Source organism: Eschscholzia californica, unplaced genomic scaffold, assembly GCF_041429995.1.
Source record: "Eschscholzia californica isolate CP2 unplaced genomic scaffold, dmEscCali1.0.p SCAF_6, whole genome shotgun sequence".
NCBI lineage: Eukaryota > Viridiplantae > Streptophyta > Magnoliopsida > Ranunculales > Papaveraceae > Eschscholzia > Eschscholzia californica.
In genome coordinates, this window is record NW_028238483.1 from 10,475,794 (window position 1) to 10,499,437 (window position 23,644).

The following is a 23,644-nucleotide window of genomic DNA, read 5'->3' on the forward strand; positions in this document are numbered from 1 at the left end:
TGGTTTTAGGAAGAGCCATTGGTGGTGGATTTCGAGCGTCTTTATCATCTGGTGGTGGCAACTTTATCCAGGTGTGGTGTTAGCTCAACCGGTTTCTTTATCACTTTGTGGTGGAAACTTTAACAAAGTGTGGTGATCCAGATCTTCCTAGTTTCTCTGTCACGATACTCCCATTTCACTCCGAACTCACACTTCTGGGAAAACGCATCAAGTGGTATCAGAGCTCAAATTCAGGTTAGTGGAGTGAAATTATAATTCAGAAGCTTATAATTCAAGTGGTATCAAGTGAAATTATAAATCCCCTATTTTGACAATATGGAATTTCCAAGAGGATTGACTCTCGACCTAGCATACGCTGAACGTATTGGTAGAGAAATGGAGGAAATGAGGCAGCAAATGCAACAAATGGTTCAGGCTTTTAATGGCATGAATACGCAAGCGCAACCAAGAAGACAAAGAGTTGGAGATAACCCTTCCTCTTCTGATGAAGACGGACGTGTTTCTCTTAGTTCTAATGATGATCATAGTGGTAGTTCTGGACGTGGGAGAAGAAGAAATAATCGACCACATCAACAACACACTCGGCAAGAAGAATTCTAAGTTGATTTTCCTGATTTTGAAGGTAATCTAAACCCAAATGACTTTCTAGATTGGTTAAGATCAATGGAACGTGCATTTGAATATAATATTTATGATGATGAGGAGAAGTATAAAATAGCAACCTCAAGGCTAAAGGGTTATGCTAGCCTTTGATGGGATACTCTTAAGTCGCAGCGATTAAGAGAAGGCAAGACCAGAATCAGGTCTTGGGAAAATCTAAAACGACTTATGAAGAGGAGATTTTTACCCGATGATTACAAGTAAGACTTGGGAAATATCTCCAGCTATCTCTTGACCGAGAGCTCCTTAAATTCTTTCTTCTATCTCTTTCCTTCTTGTTGAAGAGAATATCTCTTTCTATCTATACTTTAACAAATACTTGTCATAAAACAGTAAGATACTGTTTATATGAGAGGCACGGTTAAGATAGAAATGGAGGAAAAGAGACTTTCCAAGATTTTGGGCAATTCGGTTGAGATGTTGCTGGCTGGAAATAGGGGCAGCTATGGTGTTGCACGGATCAGCGAAGAAAATCTACAACGACCCTCACTGGTAACCACGTGTGCGTAGAGACAAAATAAGCCGTTGGATCTCGCGGGTAGCATCTTATTATCTTGCTTCCAGGAGCACTGCAGCGAAAATCTTAAAATCCCGTGACTAACAGCTGGCGTCAAAGGTGTGAAGATCCGGTGTAGCCGAAGCATATTAAGTACCGTGTCTCGCGCACTCAAATGGCTGATCTTGCGTATGCGTTTCGGAGACCGTCAGATCTTTAGGGCTACCGTAATAACCTGCTTCTGATTACACCAGATTTCTAACTGGTTCAAGTTCCCGAAAGCCCAACATGATACCGAAATTTGAATTCCCTCCTCTAGAGTTGCGCCAAGTGTCACCATAACATCTGTGTGGATATTTGGTGCACGGATATGGAACCAAACTTTGGCTCGTCCTAGTTTACGCATCCGGACTCCGATTTGACTTCCGTTTTCGTCTACGAACTCGTATTGGACTCTACTTTCACATGAGCACTAATATTGACCAGAATACCCTTGTCATTAAAATGACCAAAATGCCCCTCAAGTATGTCTTTATCACGATGTTTTCGCATCGAACTCCGTAAATGAGACCTGAGAAAGAAAATCAAACAAATCATCAGAGTAACCGCTCGAACTGGACTAACTAACCCGAGTTAAGAGATTCAGATGGGACATTTTCATGTCTCATCAAACATCCTCAAACTTAGATTTTGCTAGTCCTCGAGCAAAACAGAAAAATAAAACTACGCCTAGTTCACCACTTTCGTAGGGACTCACGGTTACACTTAGCACGTGCAACAAGCCGTTAAACCTCGAGGTTACCCTAGAGGACGAGTTTTGTCTCGTGAGGGTTTGCAGTGAATCTACCCACAAAATTCAAGAATTTCAAAAATGCGAAAGATTTTATCGTGAAAAACAATAAAAATATTAATAAATCATATCGATAAAATTTCTTATGTAGAACTTCATCTAAGACCCTAGATAAAAGAATTAGTCACTCATGGGAAACAAGATAACATTAGCAAGTATGAAAATAAGAGATAAAGAGGGAAGGAAAACATAACTTTCTCATTGGAAATTGTTTTTCCTGCTGATTTTCCACTCGGACAACCAAACGTGCCCTAAGAGAGAAGTTTTCTCATCTTCCCGGAAATGAATTCCCTGGGGGAAAATTATTTTCCCGTCTTCTTTAACTCTTTTTCTCTCTTTCTTTTTGAAATCTCTCTGTCTACTATCTCTTTCTACTCTGTTTTCTCTCTCTCACTAAAAGAATAACAAAGGAAGAAGAAGAAGAAATAGAAGATGAACAAAATATATCTTATTTGATTTCTCACTCTACAATTATCTCTCTCTCTCTCTCTACCTTTCTCTCACTAAAACAGTAAAGAAGAAAAATTAAATCAGCTCTGCTTCTCTCTCTCTCTAATATTTCAGGTTTGGTTGAGCTTAAGAGAAGTCATCCTCCCAGCCGAGATGATCTTTCACTCTGTTTTCTGTCTTCTTATATAAGAGATGAAGCCCACCAAATCAATCTCTCTCCCTCTCTAGATATCTCTACTTGAAATCTTTCCTATCTTCATTCCAAATTCGAAATACCCAGCTCTCTCAATCCAATCTCTTCCAATCTTTCAATATCTCCTTCTCAATCAAATATATCACCAACCTAACCGAATCCTTCTCTTTCCATTCTCAGTTCGAACTTGTATATAGAAGTAGAAGAAGATTACAATCACAACTCCTCTGTTCGAATAAAATCTTCAACCGAATCTTAGTATTACCGAGAGCTCACTTCATCATTTTCTCTCTCTAGAATTATTTTCTCTCTAAATATCAAATTAAATTTCTGAAATATACTCAGAAATCTCCTTCTCTTAATTTATTCATCGAATCCAACCTTCTACTCTTTCCATCTCTGTATTTCTATTTATAAATCTCCTCAATCTCTCTGTCTCGGCTTTCCTTCTCTGTTCTCCATTATCTTCTTTGTACATTTATTTCCTTCCATATAACTCTTTCCTTCTCTAAAAATCTCTTCTTTATTTGCCTCTGATTTCCATATTCAGTTTTTGATTTTCTATCCCTTCTCTCTCTGTTGACAGAGGAAAGAAAATATTACCCTGTTTAATAGATGATGATAGAGACGAGAGAGAGAAAGGAAGGGAGATAGGACTCCTCAAATCTGGCGCCCAGTGAGCGTGTGTAGCTGTCAAACGAGAATGATATCCTGCATTGCGAAGCAATATAAGATGTTACAACGCGATTCTAGATATAGCCACATGAGTGCAAAGTTTCCTATCCATTCGATTGCCCTTGATGCGCTCGGGTTTACTGTTTTATATTGGGTGAGGTCACACGGAGGCAGAGACCTTAGAAATCCCAAAATCCACCGAACTTGTGACAGAAGAGAACCCGCACGTAGCTTGCTTTGTACACGTGTCCTTCGCTTACTTTGATCTAGTGACTTTAACCCCATCTTTGACTTGACCTACTTTGTCCACCCGGACTCCGAATTTACTTCCGTTTTCGCCCACGAGCTCGTCTTCAAATCTACTTCTCATTGGAGTATCAATATTGGCTAAGATTTTCAGGACCAGCAAATGACCAAACTACCCTTTTGTGTCTCTTTCTCCCATTTTTAACCACTTTCTGTGCTCAATTCCATAGAAAACACCTGAACAAGAGAAACTTACAAATTATCAGAGTAACCGCTCGAAATAGACTAACTAACCCAAGTTAAGAGATTCAGATGGGACATTTTCATGTCTCATCACAGACCCTACAATCAAGTTTCTTCTTTAATTCCAAAAGGAGCTGTGAAAGGTGATGTTAGTAGCAGTAGCAAAAAGATAGAAATTCAGAATTCATCAAAGCCTATGGATGTGAATTTGAAGAAGAAGTGCTTTAAATGTCAAGGGTTTGGGCATTTCCAAGCTGAATGTCCTAATCGAAGAGTTATGACAACTCAAGAGATTGAGGAAATTGGGGAAGAGCTAAGGCAGGAATCTCATGATTTAGAAGTTGCTGGTCAGAAAGTTCATGAGGAAGATGATAAAGTCATTAAGCAACCTGATCGAGGAGAATTGTTGGTGATTCGAAGGGTGTTGCATTATGTTCCTAATACAGAAGAAGAGCAACGAGAAGCTATTTTCCAGAGCCGGTGCACAATCAAAGGAAAAGTCTGTAGTTTGATCATTGATAGTGGAAGTTGTACTAATGTGGCATCTAGTACACTTGTGGAGAAGCTGAGTTTGCCAACTATAAAGCATCAACAACCTTACAAGCTGAAGTGGTAGACTGACGGAAACAAGTTGCAGGTTTCTAAACAGGTAGCAATTTCCTTTTCTATTGGGAAGAACTACCATGATGAGGTAATCTGTGATGTCATTCCAATGGATGCTTGTTATCTATTGCTTGGCATACCTTGGGAGTTTGATAGAAGAGCTGTACATGATGGGTACAAGAACACTTATTCTTTTCATAAGGATAAGAAGCACATTACATTGGCACCATTATCACCTACTTGTGTGCTAAGTCTGCAGCCGAGAAATGCAAGGAGAACGTGTTTTTGGGTGAAACCAAAATCATGAAAAAGATGGAAAGGGCAAGGAGGTCTTTGCTTTGCTGGTGGTTGAAAAGAATGGCGGAGCTGAAGTGATTTCTCATCCATTGATGCAAAAATTGATGAATGAGTTCTGTGATGTTTTTCCTAAAGATTTACCACCCGGACTACCTCCAAACAGAGGTATTGAGCATCAAATTGATTTACAACCAGGTGCAACTTTGTCAAATCGACCAGCTTATAGATGTAATCCAGAAGAGGCTAAGGAGTTGCAAAAACAAGTGCAAGAGCTGATTGATCGAGGGTATGTCAGGGAGAACATGAGTCCATGTTCTGTACCAGCTCTGCTTGTACCTAAGAAAGATGGTTCGATGAGGATGTGTGTAAACAGCCGAGCTATTAACAAGATAACCATCAAGTACCTTTATCCTATACCCAGGTTGGATGACATGCTAGATGAGCTGAATGGATCGAAGGTATTCTCAAAAATTGACCTAAAGAGTGGATATCACCAGATCAGAATGAAGGAAGGTGATGAATGGAAGACTGGATTCAAGACAAAGAGTGGCTTGTTTGAATGGCTAGTCATGCCATTTGGGTTATCCAATGCACCTAGCACTTTCATGAGACTTATGAATCAGGTTCTGCGTGATTTAATTGGAAAGTTTGTGGTGGTTTATTTTGATGATATTCTTGTCTACAGCAAAACTGAAGAAGAGCATGCTATACACCTCAGTGAGTTTTCAAGGTGTTGTGAAAAAACAAGCTATATGCTAAGCCAGAGAAGTGTGAGTTCTTTACTTCTAGCATTGTGTTTCTTGGTTATATTGTTTCAGATAAGGGCATTTCAGTTGATGAGAGCAAAATTGAAGTTATAAGGAGTTGGCAAGTTCCGACCACCCAATCTGATGTAAGAAGCTTTCATGGACTTGCATCATTCTATAGACGCTTTGTGAAGAATTTAGCACTGCCGTGGCGCCTATAACTGAATGCTTGAAGAAGCAAGTTCGAATGGAGCAGTGCTGCACAAAAGGCATTTGAAGTGCTGAAACAGAAGCTATGCGAAGCACCTATTTTAGCACTTCCAAATTTTAATCAAGTGTTTGAGGTAGTGGTGGCACGGCCCGTTTGACAGTTGTGGCGTGTTAGACACGCCACAACCACGCCAGACACGGCTTTGAGCCGTGCCGTGCCTAGACTACAAGGTCTTGGCACAGAAACGCCCCATGGCAACGACCCAGCCGTTGCCGTGCCGTTTCCGTGGCGGTCCCAGCCGTTTCCGTGTCGGGTCGTGGCTAATGGGCCAGCTGTTGCCAAAAGTAACAAAAGAAAATACTAAATAATTTTTAAGTCAAACGTTGTGATCTTTGTTTAAACTTTAGAATCTATGTTTATTTTATTACTTAATAATTTTATTAACTATTAATTTTATCAATTAACAACTACTTTTAACAAAATAACAGTAACGTTTTGTAAATTAAGTACCCGTTTTAATGGGTTAGCGTGTCATGACGGGTTAGGAACGCCACGGGCCGTGGCGTGTCGTGTTTCTGTTCCTAACGTTTCGTGGTTGACGGGTCTGGGAGCTTAAAATCCCAGATAAACGGGTTGTGTCGGTCCGTTTCCGTGCCGACACGACCCGTTGGCCACCACTAGTTTGAAGTTGAATGTTATGCTAGTGGAGTGGGAATTGAAGTTGTTCTTATCTAAGGACAACGTCCCATAGCTTATTTCAGTGAGAAGCTTATAGGAGCACAAAAGAACTACTCAACCTATGATAAGGAGTTTTATGCTATTGTGAGATTTTTGACCCATTGGGAGCATTATTTAAGGCCAGGTCAGTTCGTTTTGCATTCTGATCATGAGGCACTGAAGTTTATAAACAACCAGCACAGGTTAAAAAATCAACATGCTAAATAGGTAGAAATTCTACAATCCTTCTCATTTGTGTCAAAGTACAAGGCTGGAAAAACGAATATTGTTGTTGATGCACTTTCAAGAAGGTATGCTTTAACCTCTATACAATGAAGACTCGAATTATGAGATTTGATTTGTTGAAGACTCGATACAATGAAGACCCAGACTTTGTTGACGTCTATGGTAAGTGCAAGAAGGGATTTCTTTTTAAGGGATTTCTTGTTGACGTCTATGGTAAGTTACAAATCAGTACCATTTGCAAGAGGGATTTCTTTTTAAGGGAAACCAGCTCTGCGTGCCAAGGAGTTCTGTTCGAGAGTGCTGATTCATGAAGCACATGGCGGAGGTCTTTCTGGTCATTTTGAGATTAACAAAACATTGGACATGCTTCAGGAGCATTTCTTTTGGCCCAAGATGGTCAAAGATGTTCATTCAGTCATAGAAAGATGTGCAACGTGTCAAAGGATGAAAAGTCATTTCCAACCAGGTCTGTACACTCCTTTACCTGTTTCAATACAGCCCTGGGATGATGTGAGCATGGACTTTATTGTGGGACTACCGCGAACTCAGAGGGGAAAAGATTCTATCATGGTGGTAGTTGATAAGTTCAGCAAAATGGCACATTTTATTCCTTGTCACAAGAATGATGATGCTAGTATGGTTGCTGACTTGTATTTTAAGGAGGTTGTACGCCTTCATGGTATTCCTAAGACCATTGTGTCAGATCGTGATTCAAAGTTTCTGAGCTATTTCTGGAAGACTTTGTGGAGATTACTTGGTACTAAGCTCCTTTTTAGTACTTCTTGTCATCCACAAACTGATGGTCAAACAGAGGTGACAAATAGAACCTTAACTACTCTTTTGAGGGGCTTGATAAAGAAGAACTTAAAGGAATGGGATCTGAAGCTAGCTCATGTTGAGTTTGCTTATAATAGGTCAACAAGCTACACTACAAGGCGTACACCTTTTGAGATTGTGTATGGCCTTAATCCACTTACTCCTACTGATTGATTTCAATAACTTTGGGGTTTAAGGCAGATTGTTAAGCAAAAACAAGGGTAACTACAATGAAGAAGCTACATGAGAATGTTCGAGCAGAAATTGGAAGAGCCAATGAGAAGTACAAGAAAAAGGCCAACAAAAACAGACGTGCTAAGTCTTTTGAGCCAGTAATCTGGTCTGGTTACACCTAAGAGAGGAGAGGTTTCCAAACAAACGCAAGTCGAAGCTGATGCCAAAAGCAGAGGGTCCTTTTAAGATACTTGAGAAAATTGGTGATAACGCTTACAAACTAGAGCTTCCAGGTGACTATGGTGTTTCGGCTACATTCCATATAGGTGATCTTTCTCCATATTTTGAAGATGAGGAGCTATCAGATTTGAAGACAAATCCTTTCCAACCCGGAGAGTCTGATGCGGGAGCAACAATGCTGAATCAGCCAGGGCTGGAACAATCAGAGTTAGAGCAAGCAGCGCTGGAATACGCAGACAAGCCTACCAACGGGCTGAGCGTTACTTTGCTGAAGTTGGACCAACTAAGCAATGATTAAATATGGGCTTTAAAGAGGATTATTGAAGACTTGAAGAGTCATTTTCGTTTTTAGTAATCTGCATTAAAGTTAGTCTCGTCTTTCTACATTCATGCATTTAAACTTCAATGTAACTAGTTTCTATGCATGTAGACTAGCTTTTATTTCTCATTTAATGTATTCTCCTCTATATAATGAGGCTTATTATGAATGGAAAATCATAGAATATTGAATTGGAAATTATAGAGTCTTTGTGACTTTGGATTTGTTTAGATCAACTCTTTTATCCTCTGGTTTTGAGGAGAGCCATTGGTGGTGGATTTCGAGCGTCTTTATCATCTGGTGGTGGCAACTTTATCCAGGTGTGGTGTTAGCTCAACCGGTTTCTTTATCACTTTGTGGTGGCAACTTTATCAAAGTTTGGTGATCCGGATCTTCCTAGTTACTCTGTCACGATACTCCCATTTCACTCCGAACTCACGCTTCCGGGAAAACGCATCAGCATCTCTCCAGCAAATCATCGCATCGGTAACCCGAATCCTACTCAATACTTTTTTCAGAACTAACTACTTCCCTGAGCTTTTCAGGCAAACATGTCTTCAGACGGGCATATTCCACGTGGGACACCCCACAGGCTTCGGAGCGCAGATGAGCTCACGGTTGAACTTGAACAAATCAAAACTGATTACCTCGGAAGGGACGAGGAGGCAAAACGATTGGAGGAAAGCCTTCGCAAAGCTGAGACAGCCAGGAGGGCTGCAGCACCCAACGAAAGGAAAGAAGTGCTCAGGACGTTCGCGATGAGGCTCTTCTCGCCTAGCGACACATACGCACCTGAGACCCTAACTCTGCAACCAGGCGACCAGATGCGTTTGGGAAGTATCTTGAGAGAACAAGGCGGGCAAACCCCAGACGAACCATATATCCCCAAGAATGCTGGGATAGGCGAGGGGTGCGTGGACGACCCTACCCTCTGTGAGTTGCTCATACACCAGGTAGGTAAACTAACAAGAGAAAAAGAGAAGGACAAACTCTGGGGAAGGACGGTAATTCGACAGCCACCTCTCTGTCGGGAAATACTGGAGTCCGAAAAGCCGGCAAACTTCAAATGTCCCACGCTGGAACACTATCACGGCGTGGAAGACCCAGGAGTGTTCATCAATAACTATGTTGCGAGGATGAACTTGTGTACGACCAACGGAAATATATGGTGTGTGGTATTCGCCACCATCTTAAAAGGGCCAGCTCAGGCATGGTACCAAGCGCTAGCCCCGGGGTCAATAAAGTCTTTTGACCAGCTCGCCCAAGCTTTCTACGAAGCTTTCCGAGGAAGCACTAATATCAAAAGAGGAACCGACGAGCTGTTCAATGTGGTACAAGGAAAGAGCGAAACTCTAGCAAGCTACTGGCAGAGATTTCACAACCTTATGGTACAGGTTCCCGACCTGGAATCAAACGTCGCTTTTGTCGCCTTGCAAAGAGGCCTCAGACAGGACGACGTGATCAGAGATATCTCGGGGAGAAAGCCAGGCAGCCTCGCAGAACTGGTAGAAAGGTTGCAACAGTTTACCAGGACGGAGGAAAACTATCTGCGAATGAAGGACGTGCCCAACATTCTGTATGAAAGTGAACGCCCCCGAAAAGTGAACGGGAGGAAGTCAGACCACCCAGGGACTTAGAACGAGGCAGGAAACCCAGGGATGACTTCACGACCTACACCCCCTAATGAAAGGAAGGGAGGAAATCTTGCAGGTATTAATAGCGAAAGGAAAGGCTGAACTGCCCAAACCCAATGACGATCGAGGAGAGTTCGAATCCAAAGATATGACTACGTGGTGTGCCTTCCACAAAGGTGATGGGCCTAGAAAGGTTACCCTAAATAGGTCTACACCCGCAAGTGCACGGGTGTCAAGTTGTAATAATTTCCGGTAAGACCGGTTCGTTCCTCAGAGACTAAGTGAAATCTATTCTAAAACTAGGAAGTAATAAGATTTTTCAATGATTTGGTTTTGGTTTTGAAATGAATAAAATATTAAAATAAAATGACGGAAATAAAATACAAATGATACAAGGAACTCAAATGGGGGGAGGTGAAATGGGAGAGAGACTAAGGTTTCTGAATGCACCACATACAATCAGTTTAAGAACCAATAATTAGATAAATTAAATCTCTTTTTTATAACTCAGAATTTCGGATAATGAACTACCTAATTTCGGGAGATGTTTTCGTTTAAACTCTATTCATAAACTTGTAATTATTTTATTTTGAAAAACAAACCTCTAAACTATTATCTATTAATTGATAAGTATACACCATCAAAGGATTTAATCTAAGCATGATGTATCAAACCTAAAAGCATAGAAAATGAAAAGATAACCGATTTAACAAAATAACTTAAACATTGTAGCACAATCCGAGAATTAATCAATTCAAATATGTTTCTAAACAATCGAATATGGTTTCATCATCAACCCTAGATTAGAGATGGTTAGCTAATCATGATCAAAGATTGAAATAAATATGACTAATAAGAGAGAGAATGGGAGAAGAACTAAACTTTTTCTCTCGCTGGAAAATATTTCTTGCTGATTTTCCAGTCTGGCAGCCAAACGCACCCTAAGGAGCAGTTTTCCTTCTGTTTTTACTGTTTTCCAGACAAACAGACCTTTAGAGAAAATGATTTTCTCATCTTCTCGGAAGCAATTTCTCTGTAGGAAAATTATTTTCCCACAGATTTTCTCATCTTCCTCACTGTTTTTCTTTTCTCTCTGATGCTTCTCTCTCTGTTATCAATTCAATTCCAACTCAAAATATCAACCAATTGAAGGAAGAGTTGTTATATAATATAAAAAACTTCAAAATACAAACAATCCCTCTCTCTGTTCTCCCTTTCTCTCACTAAAAAAATACAAGAAAAACCAAAAGAAGAAGAAGAAGATGATGATACAAAAATGTTCTCTGTCTCTCACTCTCTCTCTCTATCTTTGATCTTTCTATGCTAATTGAGCTCAAGAGAGGATGATTTTACCCCCCAAACCGAGATGATTTTCGATGATGCCCTCTGTCCTCTTTATATAGCCAAATGAATCACCCCAATCTCTGTCCTCAATCTTCTCAATCCACAAATAACCTAAATCCCTTAACATTCTCTTTCTAGAATATCTTCTATTTCTAAAATCATCTCACTGTGATCTTTCCTCCATTAAAGCTCTCGGTCTCCAGCTCTTTATTTTCTCTCTCTAGCTCTTTTCTACCCAACCGAGCTTGCGCTTTCTTTAGAAATCTCACAAATCTCCTTCCAATCAGTAATCTAACCGCTCTTATTTCTCTGATTTATTTCTCTTCTCAGTCTCAATCGAATATTTCTATCGATTCTTAAACTATTCTCCTTCTCTCTCTGTTTTTTAGCTTTCTCTCTACTGTTAAAAGGGGAAGGAGAATATCTTGTCTGATACAAGATAGAGACGAGAGGACAACTGGAAGAAGGTCCCCAATCAGCGTGAGTTATCCGTGCGTGTTGATTGGCTGTCAAAGAGAAAGATTCAGTGCATCTCGGATCAGTTAAGAATGTTGGGAGACACGTGCATGGGAAATATCTCAGTCGTTCGATTTGACCATGTACCCTCCTGCACACGGTAACAGCTTGCGCTCAGATGTACCGGATCTTGCGCACCTGTATAATCACGTAACACACCCATAGTGACCGAACCTATCCCGCAAATGATTCCGACCATCTGATTTACTCCCCTCCTACGTGCCATGTGTCACAGACCGCTATATGTTGACATTTGGTCAACCAATTTTTAACTCAAGCTTTGACTCGGTGTATTTTGTTCATCCCAAATCCGATTTGACTTCCGTTTTCGCCGTTGGGTTCGTATTCGACTCACTTTTCATCCGAGTATCGAAATATTCAGAATACCATAATCAATAAATGACCAAAATACCCCTAGCACGTGTTTTTCTCCCGTTTTTATCCGTTTTTCACACTGAACTCCGTAAAAGACACCTGGAAAGAGAAACAAGCAAATTATCAGAGTAAAGGTTCGAATTGGACTAACTAGCCCGAGTTATGAGACTCAGATGAGACATTTTCATGACTCATCAAACATCCCCAAACTTAGATTTTGCTAGTCCTCGAGCAAAACAGAAAAATAAAACTAAATCCATTTCACCACTTTCGTAGGGAATCACGATTGCACTTAGCCCGTGCAACAAGCCGTTAAACCTCTAGGTTACCCTAGAGGACGAGTTGTGTCTCGTGAGGGTTTGCAGTGAATATACCCACAAAATTCAGAAATTCCAAAAAAAATCTAGAAGGGTCCAAATCTAATAGGGACTGAAAAATGTTTATCCGGTCAAATTTTTGAAAGGTAATAGAAACGAAATCTAAGTCGACCAAACCATACAAATGCTAAAAATTCCTTCACTAGTAATCAAGACCCGAAGTGCACGTGACCAGCCAATATGAGCATCATTTCAGTTCCGAACAGACAAGACCTCGATTACTTTCTCAATACATTTCACCTCGACTGCTGCCTTACAGTCATACACTCAAAAATTAAAGTCACTCAGAAATGGCTCACTCTATGTGTTAGTATGAATATGAAGGAAAACTCAACACATGAAAAAAACGGACTAAATTTTTGGTAAACGACTGATCTCATAGAAAAGAAACAACCACTAATACGGAATGTGAAAGCTAACCAACTCTTCTCACCTGATCAACCATCTAACAATGCTTCCTAGAGGTCAATAGACTATAAGGATGAACTAGAACTCCTGAGAACTTGACGTCTTCAAATCTTCAAGAACTACTTCAAGGGATAAACACTTAAACATTTTTCCTTTTTTTCTATATCTATTTTTTTTTCTATATATATATATACTAGGCATAACCCCCGCCCTACGGGCGGGGAAATGCCCTTTACGCAACCTGAAGAAGTAAGCATACAAAAACAATTTATAAAGTCTTAGAAAAATTTAACTAACAATTAATTAACCAAGTAAAAACCTAAATAAAAACAACAAATGCATCCGACCTTAATTAAAAAGAATTTGACCTTTTTTTTAAAAGGTCAGGTTACCCAAGAATATAACCATTAATTTTTGTTAAGAATATCCTCAACCTCCACAAATATAAATATACAAACTTTTACAAGAGTTACATTTATCTCAACGAATGCTGAAAACACTTTTACCGAAAAATGGGGTTAAGGGGGAAATCAGATTGAAGATAATATTTACAACAAACATACAACCTAACCACCAATTCTCCGATCTGATAGTATTTAATCCAACATAGCCCTTAGCATTTGTTGGAAGTAGATTCAAAGAAAAAATAGCAGAAACCTTCTGCTAAAGCGTCAAGAATTCCAAATGTCCTCGTTCTTGAAGTATTTCTTCAAGCCTCTCAACCTGAACAATATAGAAACAGTGAAAATTGTCAAACTATGGTCTTACAAGAAAATAAAAATTATAGTTTTAACCAAAATAAGACTATCTTTGTGTAAAAGAGACATGCAAGTTTCTTTATTTGTCTTGAATGTCATTAGGCTGGTCCATGACCTATATTTTATAGTCTTACAAAATTGAAAATTGAGAAACATAACCTTGTTGTTTCGATCCTTCAGCTTTGGAAGCAGCTTACTTAAAAGAATCATTTTACCTATATACAACATTGAGAAAACACCAACTTGTCATGAATTGAAGTTACAAAAAATACAACATAGATATCAAATAACAATAAGAATTGTAGAAGAAATAACATACTTGTACTTGTAATAAGATGATCCCTAGTAGTGTAAGGAGGACAAAGTTCAGATCGTCGAAATAGGCATGGATGATTGCAACATTTCAGAGTTGCATTGCTATGTTCAGCAAACGCTTAGGCTCTCCAGCAGCGTTATCAACTTCTAGCCTCCTACAAGAAAGCACGATAAACTGCACAAACAATGAAGACATGCCTACTTTAAGTATTGTATCTTTTGTGAAGGCAACCCTTTCTATACATTAGATTTCAACCTTTATAGTAGAAAGGACAGCTGATACAAAGTCCAGATATGAAAAGGTTCTTGAATAAAACTCAATCCTAGAATTAATGCATCACCAAGAGAAAAAAAAATGAGAAGCTTACCATGTGATGTGTTGAACAACCTTTTGATCGTCATTTTCAGAAGACATTTGAAACCATTCCTCACATGTTTAAGCCGAACTAAACATCTTTGGAGGAAGAAAGTTAAGGAGCGACCAAAGATCGTGTAGACTGTTCTGGAAAAATAATGATATCAAGTACATTTGGTTCCATGAGAAGAATTTCCGACAAAAGGATTTCAACCATCACACATCTATTGTTAGTTTATAACCTCTTGGCAAACTTAGAAAACTCGTTCCCTATAAAAAAACAATAATTCCACACATAAAATAAGAGAAGGATTATATTCATATTTGAACCAAGGCTCAGACAGGAGCAGAAAAGGGATGAACACATTGTAGAAATGAAAGAATGTTTTATATGACTCAAAGTAATGTTATGCTTTCATGGAAATTTGAACCTGGTAATGGAGAAACCCATTTCTTGTATAATAGAGTGAGTACTGAAATGTAGTGACCTAAGACGATTGTCCTTCGAATAATCAGAATTCTACATCTTTTACTGAGCCTTTTTGACCGAGATAAATCAGTCGCCGGGTGCTTAATTTTTTGCCTTGCATTTTTAGCATGAACTGACCTACAAAAACAGGTTGTTATTGGTTGTCGGTACTCGATGAATGTAAACCAGCTATTTTACCAAAGAAGATTTAATAAAAAGAAATTCTCAGTTGTAAATTTTTTAGTTCATGGTCTTATTAATGCAAAAATCATGCCATATAGAACTTACTTGAACAATTGCAAAAATCATAGGGTTCATCTTTAACCAATGATAATTGTCCTTAACCGGTCACACCAATAGTAGCATACATATGAGAAATTTTTGTTGGTAGCAAATCCATAAAAAGTGGAATCTTCAGGTATGATTGTCGAGTCAACCCTTTTAATTATCCGACACTGACACCCTCTCCCAATGGAACAGGATCATGGGTCTGAAGAAGTAATTGCGTTAGGCGATAAATTAGAAACATTGGTAAGTACTAAAAGAGTTTGTAATTCCTCTACAAACCTTCCTGATATTGACCACCAGGACACTCAGTGGAGTTCCAAAAGCTCCAACAGTCCAACTTATGTTATTTTGAAAGATTAACATTCTTATTATAAGTTATCAATTGGATTTTCTGCTCATCTACTCTTTCATGACAGAAGAAAATTATCTATGCCTCTATGATATTAACCACTCAAACAACCAAAAATCATCTACCCTACATTTTGAATATCTTTTGCCTAAAAGTACAAGTATCGAATCCATAAATCTAGCTAGATTTGAAACAAAACCCTAAAATTTCAAAACAAACTTATAAATTTCAAAATGTAAAAACTGAATCCTCAATTGAGCTTCGGTAATCATAATATTGTTAAGGTTTAAAAATGTTGAGTTGAGATGCGTAACGGAAACAGTAAAAGAAAATCGAAAATGAACCTAGATAAAATAGCTTGTACAGACATCAACAAAAACTTTACTGGCATCACCAGAGTTCCAGTACATAGAGACTTGCAGTAAGTTGAACAAATATTTTCATTAAAACCATAATCAAAGTGAAAAAGTTAGTAAAAAGGAAGAAAAATACCTTAATCTGCTGTAATTAGACGAAGCTTCCTATCTGTATGTCGAGTTCTCATGACGAATTGAAGCAGAAATATAAGTAACCCTGGATGAGCACTTAATGAAATCGATTTCAATTTTTCACTAAGCCCATTGATTACGAGGGAAGAGGAAAGAAGGTAACGACAGACGTGAAGGATGTAAGCTGCGTTATTTCAATTGAGTTATGCTAAGGGATGGTGGAGTTATACAGGGGTTGTGGGTTAAATTTTGAAGCAAGAATGTAATGAAGGTTAATTGGCTCACCAGTACCTGATTTTTTATCCGATTTCAGTGTTTTCTGAAGCACCGTCTAATGGAGGCAAACCCAAATGTATCACCTCGTTAAGCATCGTTATTGCAATACTCAAGGTACCTAACCTGAAAATAGATCACATTACACATTTCACATACTACGTCGAACATTTTTTCTGCAATGAAAAAGTATAATAATACGATAAATAACTCATCTTCTTACTGAGAGATTTTTTGGAGAATTTCATATTTGGGGAGGAAAATAAACATGAAAGGCATAAGGAAAGTTAGAATTACGAACCTTTAAGTCTTTCAGAGTATCAACTATTCATCCTTTCAGAAGTATAATCAGAATTCGGAATTAGATATGAACAAATGTTTTATTTACCTAAAGTACATTTTGAAGATGCCAAATTCTTCGTTTAAAAATTTAAACGAATGTAAATAAAACATTTGTTTAAATTTTTAAACAAATGTTTTATTTACCTTAATAAATTTAAAAATTCGTCACCTGCATTTTTAGTAATCATCTTTGATATAACTTCCACATTTGGGGTGAAGAATCTATACAATAAGAAAGAGTATCAAGATGCCAAATTATTCGTTTCTCTTTTTAAATGGACAAAAAAGTTTTGTTTAAGGTTTTTTATATAATGAAAATACAGTTTGTAGTAATCATACAGTTGAAACACAAATACACAGTCTAGAAAAACTGGACATGCATAAGCTTTCTTCAGTTATGAACAAAGCTTTGTTATAAGTGCATGTGTTTATTAGGTATGTATTTAAACAAAGTTGTTCCATGGAGGAATTTGACCAAGTAGGTATTGTGGAAATTATTAAAATGGTGAAAAATTAGATTCTGTAGTGTTGTGTAATCCATCTGGAACTATTATTGCGAGTAAGCACAGTAATGTTTGTAGGAATAATCAAAAAATTGATAGGAATAATAAAAAAAAAATTATCTAATTACCCATGTTATAATCTATGGGCTTTACAAATTATGCGCCTAATGTTTGTAATCTATATGTTTTAACCTAGAAATTCATTCACACATTTCATCAAACACATAGGGTGTGCAAAAAAACTTGGATAAGTACAATAACAATAGTAGTGAAGAAGAGTTGCTACCCAGAATAATAACCTAGAAATTATGCGCCTAATGTTTGTAATCTATATGTTTTAACCTAGAAATTCATTCACACATTTCATCAAACACATAAGGTGTGCAAAAAAACTTGGATAAGTATAATAACAACAGTAGTGAAGAAGAGTTTGTACCTAGAATTACGATAGAATTACCTTAAGATTTTTAATCTCCATTTGAAGTTTTTTATTTGCATCTTTAAGCTCCTCAGTTTCACTTCTTAGCTGATTCAAAACGCGGATGGCATCATTTAGTATGACAGACTTGTCAGTTCTGGTGGGTCTACCAGGTTCCAATGTAGAGCCCAAATTTGCAAACCTGCACAAAGCATAGACACACTTTTCAGCCGAAATACTTCTAAACTGACTCGAGTTGTATAAGAAAACATAGCAAAACTGCATAAACCATGATTTTGCTCTAAGGGTTTGAAAACTCTAGTATATTACTGAAATTGATTTCAAATTTGTGTAAGAAAAAGCACACATCTCGTTCATCTTGTCGCTTCGCAATTTTTCGTGACAAGCTTTAGAACCTGCTTTGTTGCAAGAATTAGTCCGTCCACTGTCCATATCAAGCTTATGTAAATTCACAATACTTGGAAACCTTGTGCTCAGCTTCAGCATGACGTAACGTGTTCTCCGCAGCTAGAACTAATTTTATTTCCTTGTCGTGGCGATCTATAGCTAAGCTAGCAAGGATTTTCCTCTCAATCTTGCCTTGACTTGTACGGAAAACTTCTAAGTGTGTACAGAAGAGGTTGATTGTCTCCCTGTAGTATTCAGTTATCCTAGGTCAGTTGAATTCTCCTATAAATTTGACAGTATTAGGCTGTAAAAAGCTGAAGATTAAAATAATATCCCTAAAGCTTACCTACCTAGTAAGAAGCTCGATAAGATTAACTTCCCTGCCATGCCATGAGATTTCACCGAGAATACCATTTTTAATGTCCTTTTGAAGCTCCTCGGTTTCACTTCTTAGCTGACTCAAAACACGGATGTCATCATTAAGTATGGCAGGTCTCCCAGGTTCCAATGTACAACCCAATTTTGCGAACCTGCACAAAGCATAGACACACTTTTCAGCCGAAATACTTCTAAATTGACTCGATTTGTCTAAGAAAACATAGCAAAACTGCATAAACCATGATTCTGCTCTAAGGGTCTGAAAACTCTAGTACAATACTGAAATTGAATTCAAATTTGTCTAAGAAACAGCACACCTCTCGTTCATCTAGTCGCTTCGCAATTTCTCGTGACAAGCTTTAGAACCTGCTTTGTTGCACGAATCAGTCCGTCCAATGTCCATATCAAGCTTATGTAAATTCACAATACTTGGAAACCTTGTGCTCAGCTTCAGCATGACATAACTTGTTCTCCGCAGCTAGAACTAACTTTATTTCCTTGTCGTGGCGATCTATAGCTAAGCTGGCAAGGATTTGCCTTCACTTGTACGGAAAACTTCTAAGTGTGTATAGAAGAGATTGATTGTCTCCCTGTATTATTCAGTTATCCTAAAACAAATAAACTCAGAATAAAAGCCCTATTGATAAAATAGGAAAACTGAAACCATTCCCCATTTAAATACCTCATTGAGATGGTCAGAGAAGTGAATATGTAATTTAGGTCTAAAATGAAATCGTTCAAAAAATCAATTACAAAATCTATATAACAAAACATAAAAGTTGTGACACATTAGAGATACAAACACATGATGTCATAATTCATTCAATATTGAAGTCATTGATGAGGATATTAATGAGGCGTTATCCTTCCGAAGATTGAAAATAGAAATTGGGGGAGACGAGAGTTTAGAATTTGAGGGGAGTGGGAGCAAATATAAAAGTGACTGTTAGAGGATGCTTCTCTAATTAGAGATGTATAAGATAATGGGTGAGCCAAGAAAACCATAGAAGTTAATTAGGGATTAGTAATGGAGGGTATATAGATAAGTATCATCACCTTCTGTTTTGTGAGAGACTGAGAACCCTCTTTGCAGCCTCCAAACACCTTGAAATGACATACCAACCTTGAGCACCATTGCACCACAGTCTCCATATTACACAACAACATAATTGAACCAAGTTTTCAGTTTTCTTGTACCTGAATTTGAGAATCATTATATTTATATCTACGTTTGAAGTACAAACTATATCTCACCATATGTATGATAAAGCGACTATATATTCTATTCTAATCTTTTACCTAGATTTTCTTTAGAAACTGTTGACGTACCAACCTCGTCAAAAAAGTCCATAATTTTGCTTGATTTGTAACAAATAACGAAAAATTAAGGGGAAGGAACGTAAATTCAAACAACACAAACAAAGGGATAAAATTATAAGATCTAGGATGGAGACTCTAAATGTTCTACAAAGTAGGATACCCTATATAACATTACATATAGGTTTGAAAGGTTGCAACACTCCTAAGGCATCTCATATATAGTTTGATAATGTGTTACGAATCTTTAATGACAAAAGTATATGTGGCTTATTTTCTGAACACGGGTAAGTTCTTTTCAATTTTTCATGAGCAAAAGCTTTCTAAATCTTGATCAAATCTTGAAATGTAAATCTTAATCTCCCAACCCTAACAAAAGAAGAGGATAATGGTATGAGTTTAGTTAGGCATTTTATCAAACACTTAGTGTGTGCCAAATGTCTGAGTAATACTAATAATGGAAGCAGCCAAACCAGTTTAATCGATTCCTTCCATGACCTCTTCCGATGTAATCAAACTATTAAAAAACCAAGATATTTCTAACCAGCAGTATGTCTAAGTCATAATGAACTTAACAACAAAAATGGATTAATGGTAAAAATTTTCATCTAAAGAAGCTAATCCCGGAGCACCAAGAAGTACATATTAACTTACCAATCAGCTACATATGGAAAAGTAGAAAGAGGTAAAATCAGATTAGGCTCAGCAATCAATGAAAATGAAACAAATTAATTTATTATAATGCCCGGAAAAAGTGTTCAAACGCCTGAATTAGATATAGCAGATGTAAGGGGTCCGAGCGTAACCGAAATTATTTGATTTTTTTGCTTCTTCTTCCTTCTCTTTGTCTCTGCAAATCACACAAGAGACGGGAGGCTCCCTATCTCTTTAACTCTATCTCTCTGTCTACATGAAATCAGGAAACCCAAAGGAGAGGACAATGAATAGTTTTGAAAAAATAAATGGGATTTCAATCTTTCTAATCATAGATTTAAAATGAACAAAGAAAAATCAATAAAACTTAATTGTTTCAAAGAGGGATATCAGTTGAGTATGAAATCAAATGGAGTATTAGATTTTCCACTAAAGATAAATCAAATTAGACACCCTCAATCAACTGAAGCAATTGTTTTCCCAACATTTCCAACACAGTTTAAGATGAACTCACCAAAATAATGTTTGAATGAAAACCCTAAAAAGTAGTAAATCTCAATATTAGATGACATGGAGATAAAAGAAATCAACTAATGAACTTAGGTTTTTTAGGAATTATGGTGATAAAATATTCAATGAAAGTAATCATTTTAGATGAAAGGAATCATGCTTAAGAGAGAAGAAATTTAATGAATCATTCTAGATGAGAGAGGAGGGCTTTTGGTGGTTCGTCTGAAGAAGAAAGAGAGATGTAATAGAGAGTAAGGAATACGAATTGGTAAATCTGCAAGGTTGTCCCACTCATAAATCTATGTGGCAATCTAGTCATCATCTAGGGACATTTATTTTATCCTAGTCACAAGTATCTGTTTTGTATAATAGATATATATTTTTTTTTAATACACTTTTCTGGTAATCAAACTCAAATACATAACGTACTTTATTCACATTATTCTTTCCTTGGTAATATTCTCTTCCTTTTGCTTCATACCTTAATTCTCAGGGTTCTAAATGGTGGATCGAGTTTCTATCTTCCTCTAGTTGACACTATTTTCAAGTTTCCCAGACTACAAGAGAAAGGTTTACTTCCTGATGACATCCCTAGTGGTTGTAAAATTTGAACTCAAGAGATCAAATAAGTTCTTTTTTCAATATTGCGAGGTTGAGTAGCTCTTCATTCTACTCAAAATTAGCTCAGAAGAGATCACTCAAAACAACAAGAAAGGCTCAGAATCTCACATAGGTTAAGTCTCCACTAATGATCGATTAAGTTCTCTCAGAAAAGTCAACTCTTCACCTATCTAACACTCACATGGCTAGTGCACAGACAACCTCAAGACTCGAAATTCGTGGAAAAACCTTTAGCAAAAGTGTAGCTCGAGCAACTAGACTCTATAACTATTAACAAACAAAAACAACTAGACTCACGTTTTCAATCTAAAAATTTAAAAATTTCTAAAAAAATTTGAACCCTTTTGAATTTTTTAAATAAGGACTTAGTAAAAATTTCAATCCCCTATCCCCAAACTTAAACCGAACATTGTCCTCAATGTTTTGAAGACTATGCAAAAATAACAGGGCGAGGGAAAGATATTACCTGATTCGGAAGTCCTAAGCGTGGGTTGCCTCCCAGAAAGCGCTAAGTTTAACGTATTCAGCCAAACGAAACAGATGATTCAAAAAAATAGAAAAGAATTAATCTACTAGATTACAAATATGTGAATAACTGTAAACCAATATTCGATACATCTGTGGGTCCACCCAGAACACAAATTTTTCAGTAAACGATAGTCTCACATTTTTGTGAATTGCAGAGAGTGCATGTGAGATTATCAAAGAAGAGGGGCAATCCCCAAACTTAGTGGATGCACAGTCCACTAAGTAACTATAAATGCTAGGACCAATGTCTAGGAAGTTATCGAAAGGATCGACATAATAATGAAGGGCAAATATATCCGTTGAAGGCAAAAAATTATCTGCAAGCTTAGTGGACAGAATATCCACTATCTCCAAAGACGTTCTTGAGGAGACGTCTAAAATGTCCCAAAAGGGATCAACAACCGAGTCTGAGGTCATGTGAAAGGTCAAACTAGACTCTAAGGATAAGGCAATATGCTCGGGGACCAAGTCAAGGTCCATGGTTTCCTTAGGTAAACAGTCTGACAAACTATCCAACATGTCTTTAGCGTCATCAATGTCCTCAAAGACATCTGCGGCTTCGCAGTCATTTATAGTTTCATGCCTTCCTAACATTTCATCTAAGACTGACTCCTTACAAGTGTCAAATGTCAGAAAGTTCAGAATAGTGTCATTCCCAAACTTGCTCATAGAGCCATCATCTTGAATATCAACGTCTAGTGTAGTCCGATCATGGTGAGGCGACACGAGTGGAGGAAACAAGTCAACATCAGACCTTTCAGGCTCTAGGGTATTATCAGTAAATTCATCGACATTTAACTTAGTACTAGGGTTAGATGTATTAACCTCGTCATCGTACCTAGTACCTTCCTGAGTTTGGGGTGGTGAAACCCCTTCCTCGTCGGCGAACAACTGTGACTTAAGCATTTTTACCTGTTGAGTCAAGGACTCAATCTCCTGCTGCGTTTGAGACGCAAATTGTGACATCATCTCAATAAGACGACTCTCGGACTCTGATCGAGATCTATCTTCAAGAGTCTCCTCATAATAAGGCTCACTAGTGTAATTAAATGAAGACTTTTGATAAAAACTCCCACTGTACATATTAGGATCATACCTACCTCTAAAGTCATTGGTCTCAGAATAGTGTGGACTATAAGGTCTCTCATACATATTTGGTGTCGGACCATATCCATCACTAATCTGACCATCTCTATACATTTGTCGGTGTTCTCCTAATGTCATACAAGATCGATCAGGTTCTGGTTGAAGGGGAATAACCTAGTGTATCTCATACACCTAATTGTCTAGTGTTGGTAGCGGAATCTCAAACATCATATGTTTAACACTAGTTTCCAGGATCTATACATGAACATACCAATGAACTAGATTAGAAAGATGATTAGCTCTTAATCGCTTTCCCACGAACTAAATTCCGATCAGTATTCGAAAGATAAGAGCTCCAAGTGTAGCTCCTCTACTTGAGACACCGAGTAATGACTTGAACTCCCTCCTTTCAGTCAGCTAGGACCTTCTTGAAGGTTGAGATGAAGAACTCCTTCTTCTTGACTAGATACTTGAGAAAACTCCTTTTTTCTCTCTCTCTTTGAGATGTATATTCTGAAACTCTTTCAGTTAGCCCTCAGACTCTTGAGAATTCAATCTCTCTTTTTGTTTAGGTTGTATAATTAGGTATATATAGAAATCCCTAGAAGAGGTATTAGACTCAGACTAGGATTCCATAAACCTAATTATTAGGCAACACCCAAAATACCCTCCATTGGGTCACTTAAGTTGGCCGGCCAACATAGCCCTTTATGGGCTTTCTTGGCCGGCCCACTTAGGGCCTAGCCGG

General features: G+C 37.8%; 1 protein-coding gene across 23 annotated transcripts; it reads right to left on the reverse strand.

The window, feature by feature from the left end:
- Positions 1-13,187: 13,187 nt before the first annotated feature.
- On the reverse strand, positions 13,188-21,025 carry LOC147531671 (transcription factor bHLH34-like). 23 transcript variants are annotated; one of them, XM_086649400.1, is made up of 13 exons: positions 20,280-20,926; positions 19,237-19,377; positions 18,498-18,770; positions 18,153-18,332; positions 17,762-18,047; positions 17,434-17,596; positions 16,150-16,257; positions 15,863-16,042; positions 14,696-14,871; positions 14,298-14,534; positions 13,914-14,084; positions 13,754-13,809; positions 13,188-13,559 (listed from the first exon to the last, which is right to left on the reverse strand). In XM_086649400.1, the coding sequence occupies exons 3-5, from the start codon at positions 18,506-18,508 to the stop codon at positions 17,855-17,857; spliced, it is 384 nt and encodes a 127-aa protein (XP_086505526.1). In that variant the 5' UTR covers positions 18,509-18,770; positions 19,237-19,377; positions 20,280-20,926; the 3' UTR covers positions 13,188-13,559; positions 13,754-13,809; positions 13,914-14,084; positions 14,298-14,534; positions 14,696-14,871; positions 15,863-16,042; positions 16,150-16,257; positions 17,434-17,596; positions 17,762-17,854. The 23 variants fall into 23 exon arrangements, with proteins under 23 accessions (XP_086505526.1, XP_086505508.1, XP_086505511.1 ...); XM_086649382.1 differs by having other exon boundaries at positions 14,298-14,866; positions 17,882-18,047; positions 19,237-19,284; positions 20,280-20,928; XM_086649385.1 differs by having other exon boundaries at positions 14,278-14,534; positions 14,753-14,871; positions 15,863-15,943; positions 17,434-18,047; positions 20,280-20,928.
- Between the last annotated feature and the right edge of the window lie 2,619 nt (positions 21,026-23,644).

What these genes read in the sequence shown, in the direction of transcription:
- LOC147531671 (XM_086649380.1), bottom strand. Translation starts at nt 18,216, where the DNA reads ATGGTATTCTCGGTGAAATCTCATGGCATGGCAGGGAAGTTAATCTTA. An exon ending in GCTGAGCACAAGGTTTCCAA is followed by an intron (nt 17,597 to 17,873) that starts GTATTGTGAATT and finishes TGCTTTGTGCAG; the next exon opens with GTTTGCAAATTTGGGCTCTA. An exon ending in TGGAGATTAAAAATCTTAAG is followed by an intron (nt 16,258 to 17,433) that starts GTAATTCTATCG and finishes ATCTATTTTCAG; the next exon opens with GTTAGGTACCTTGAGTATTG.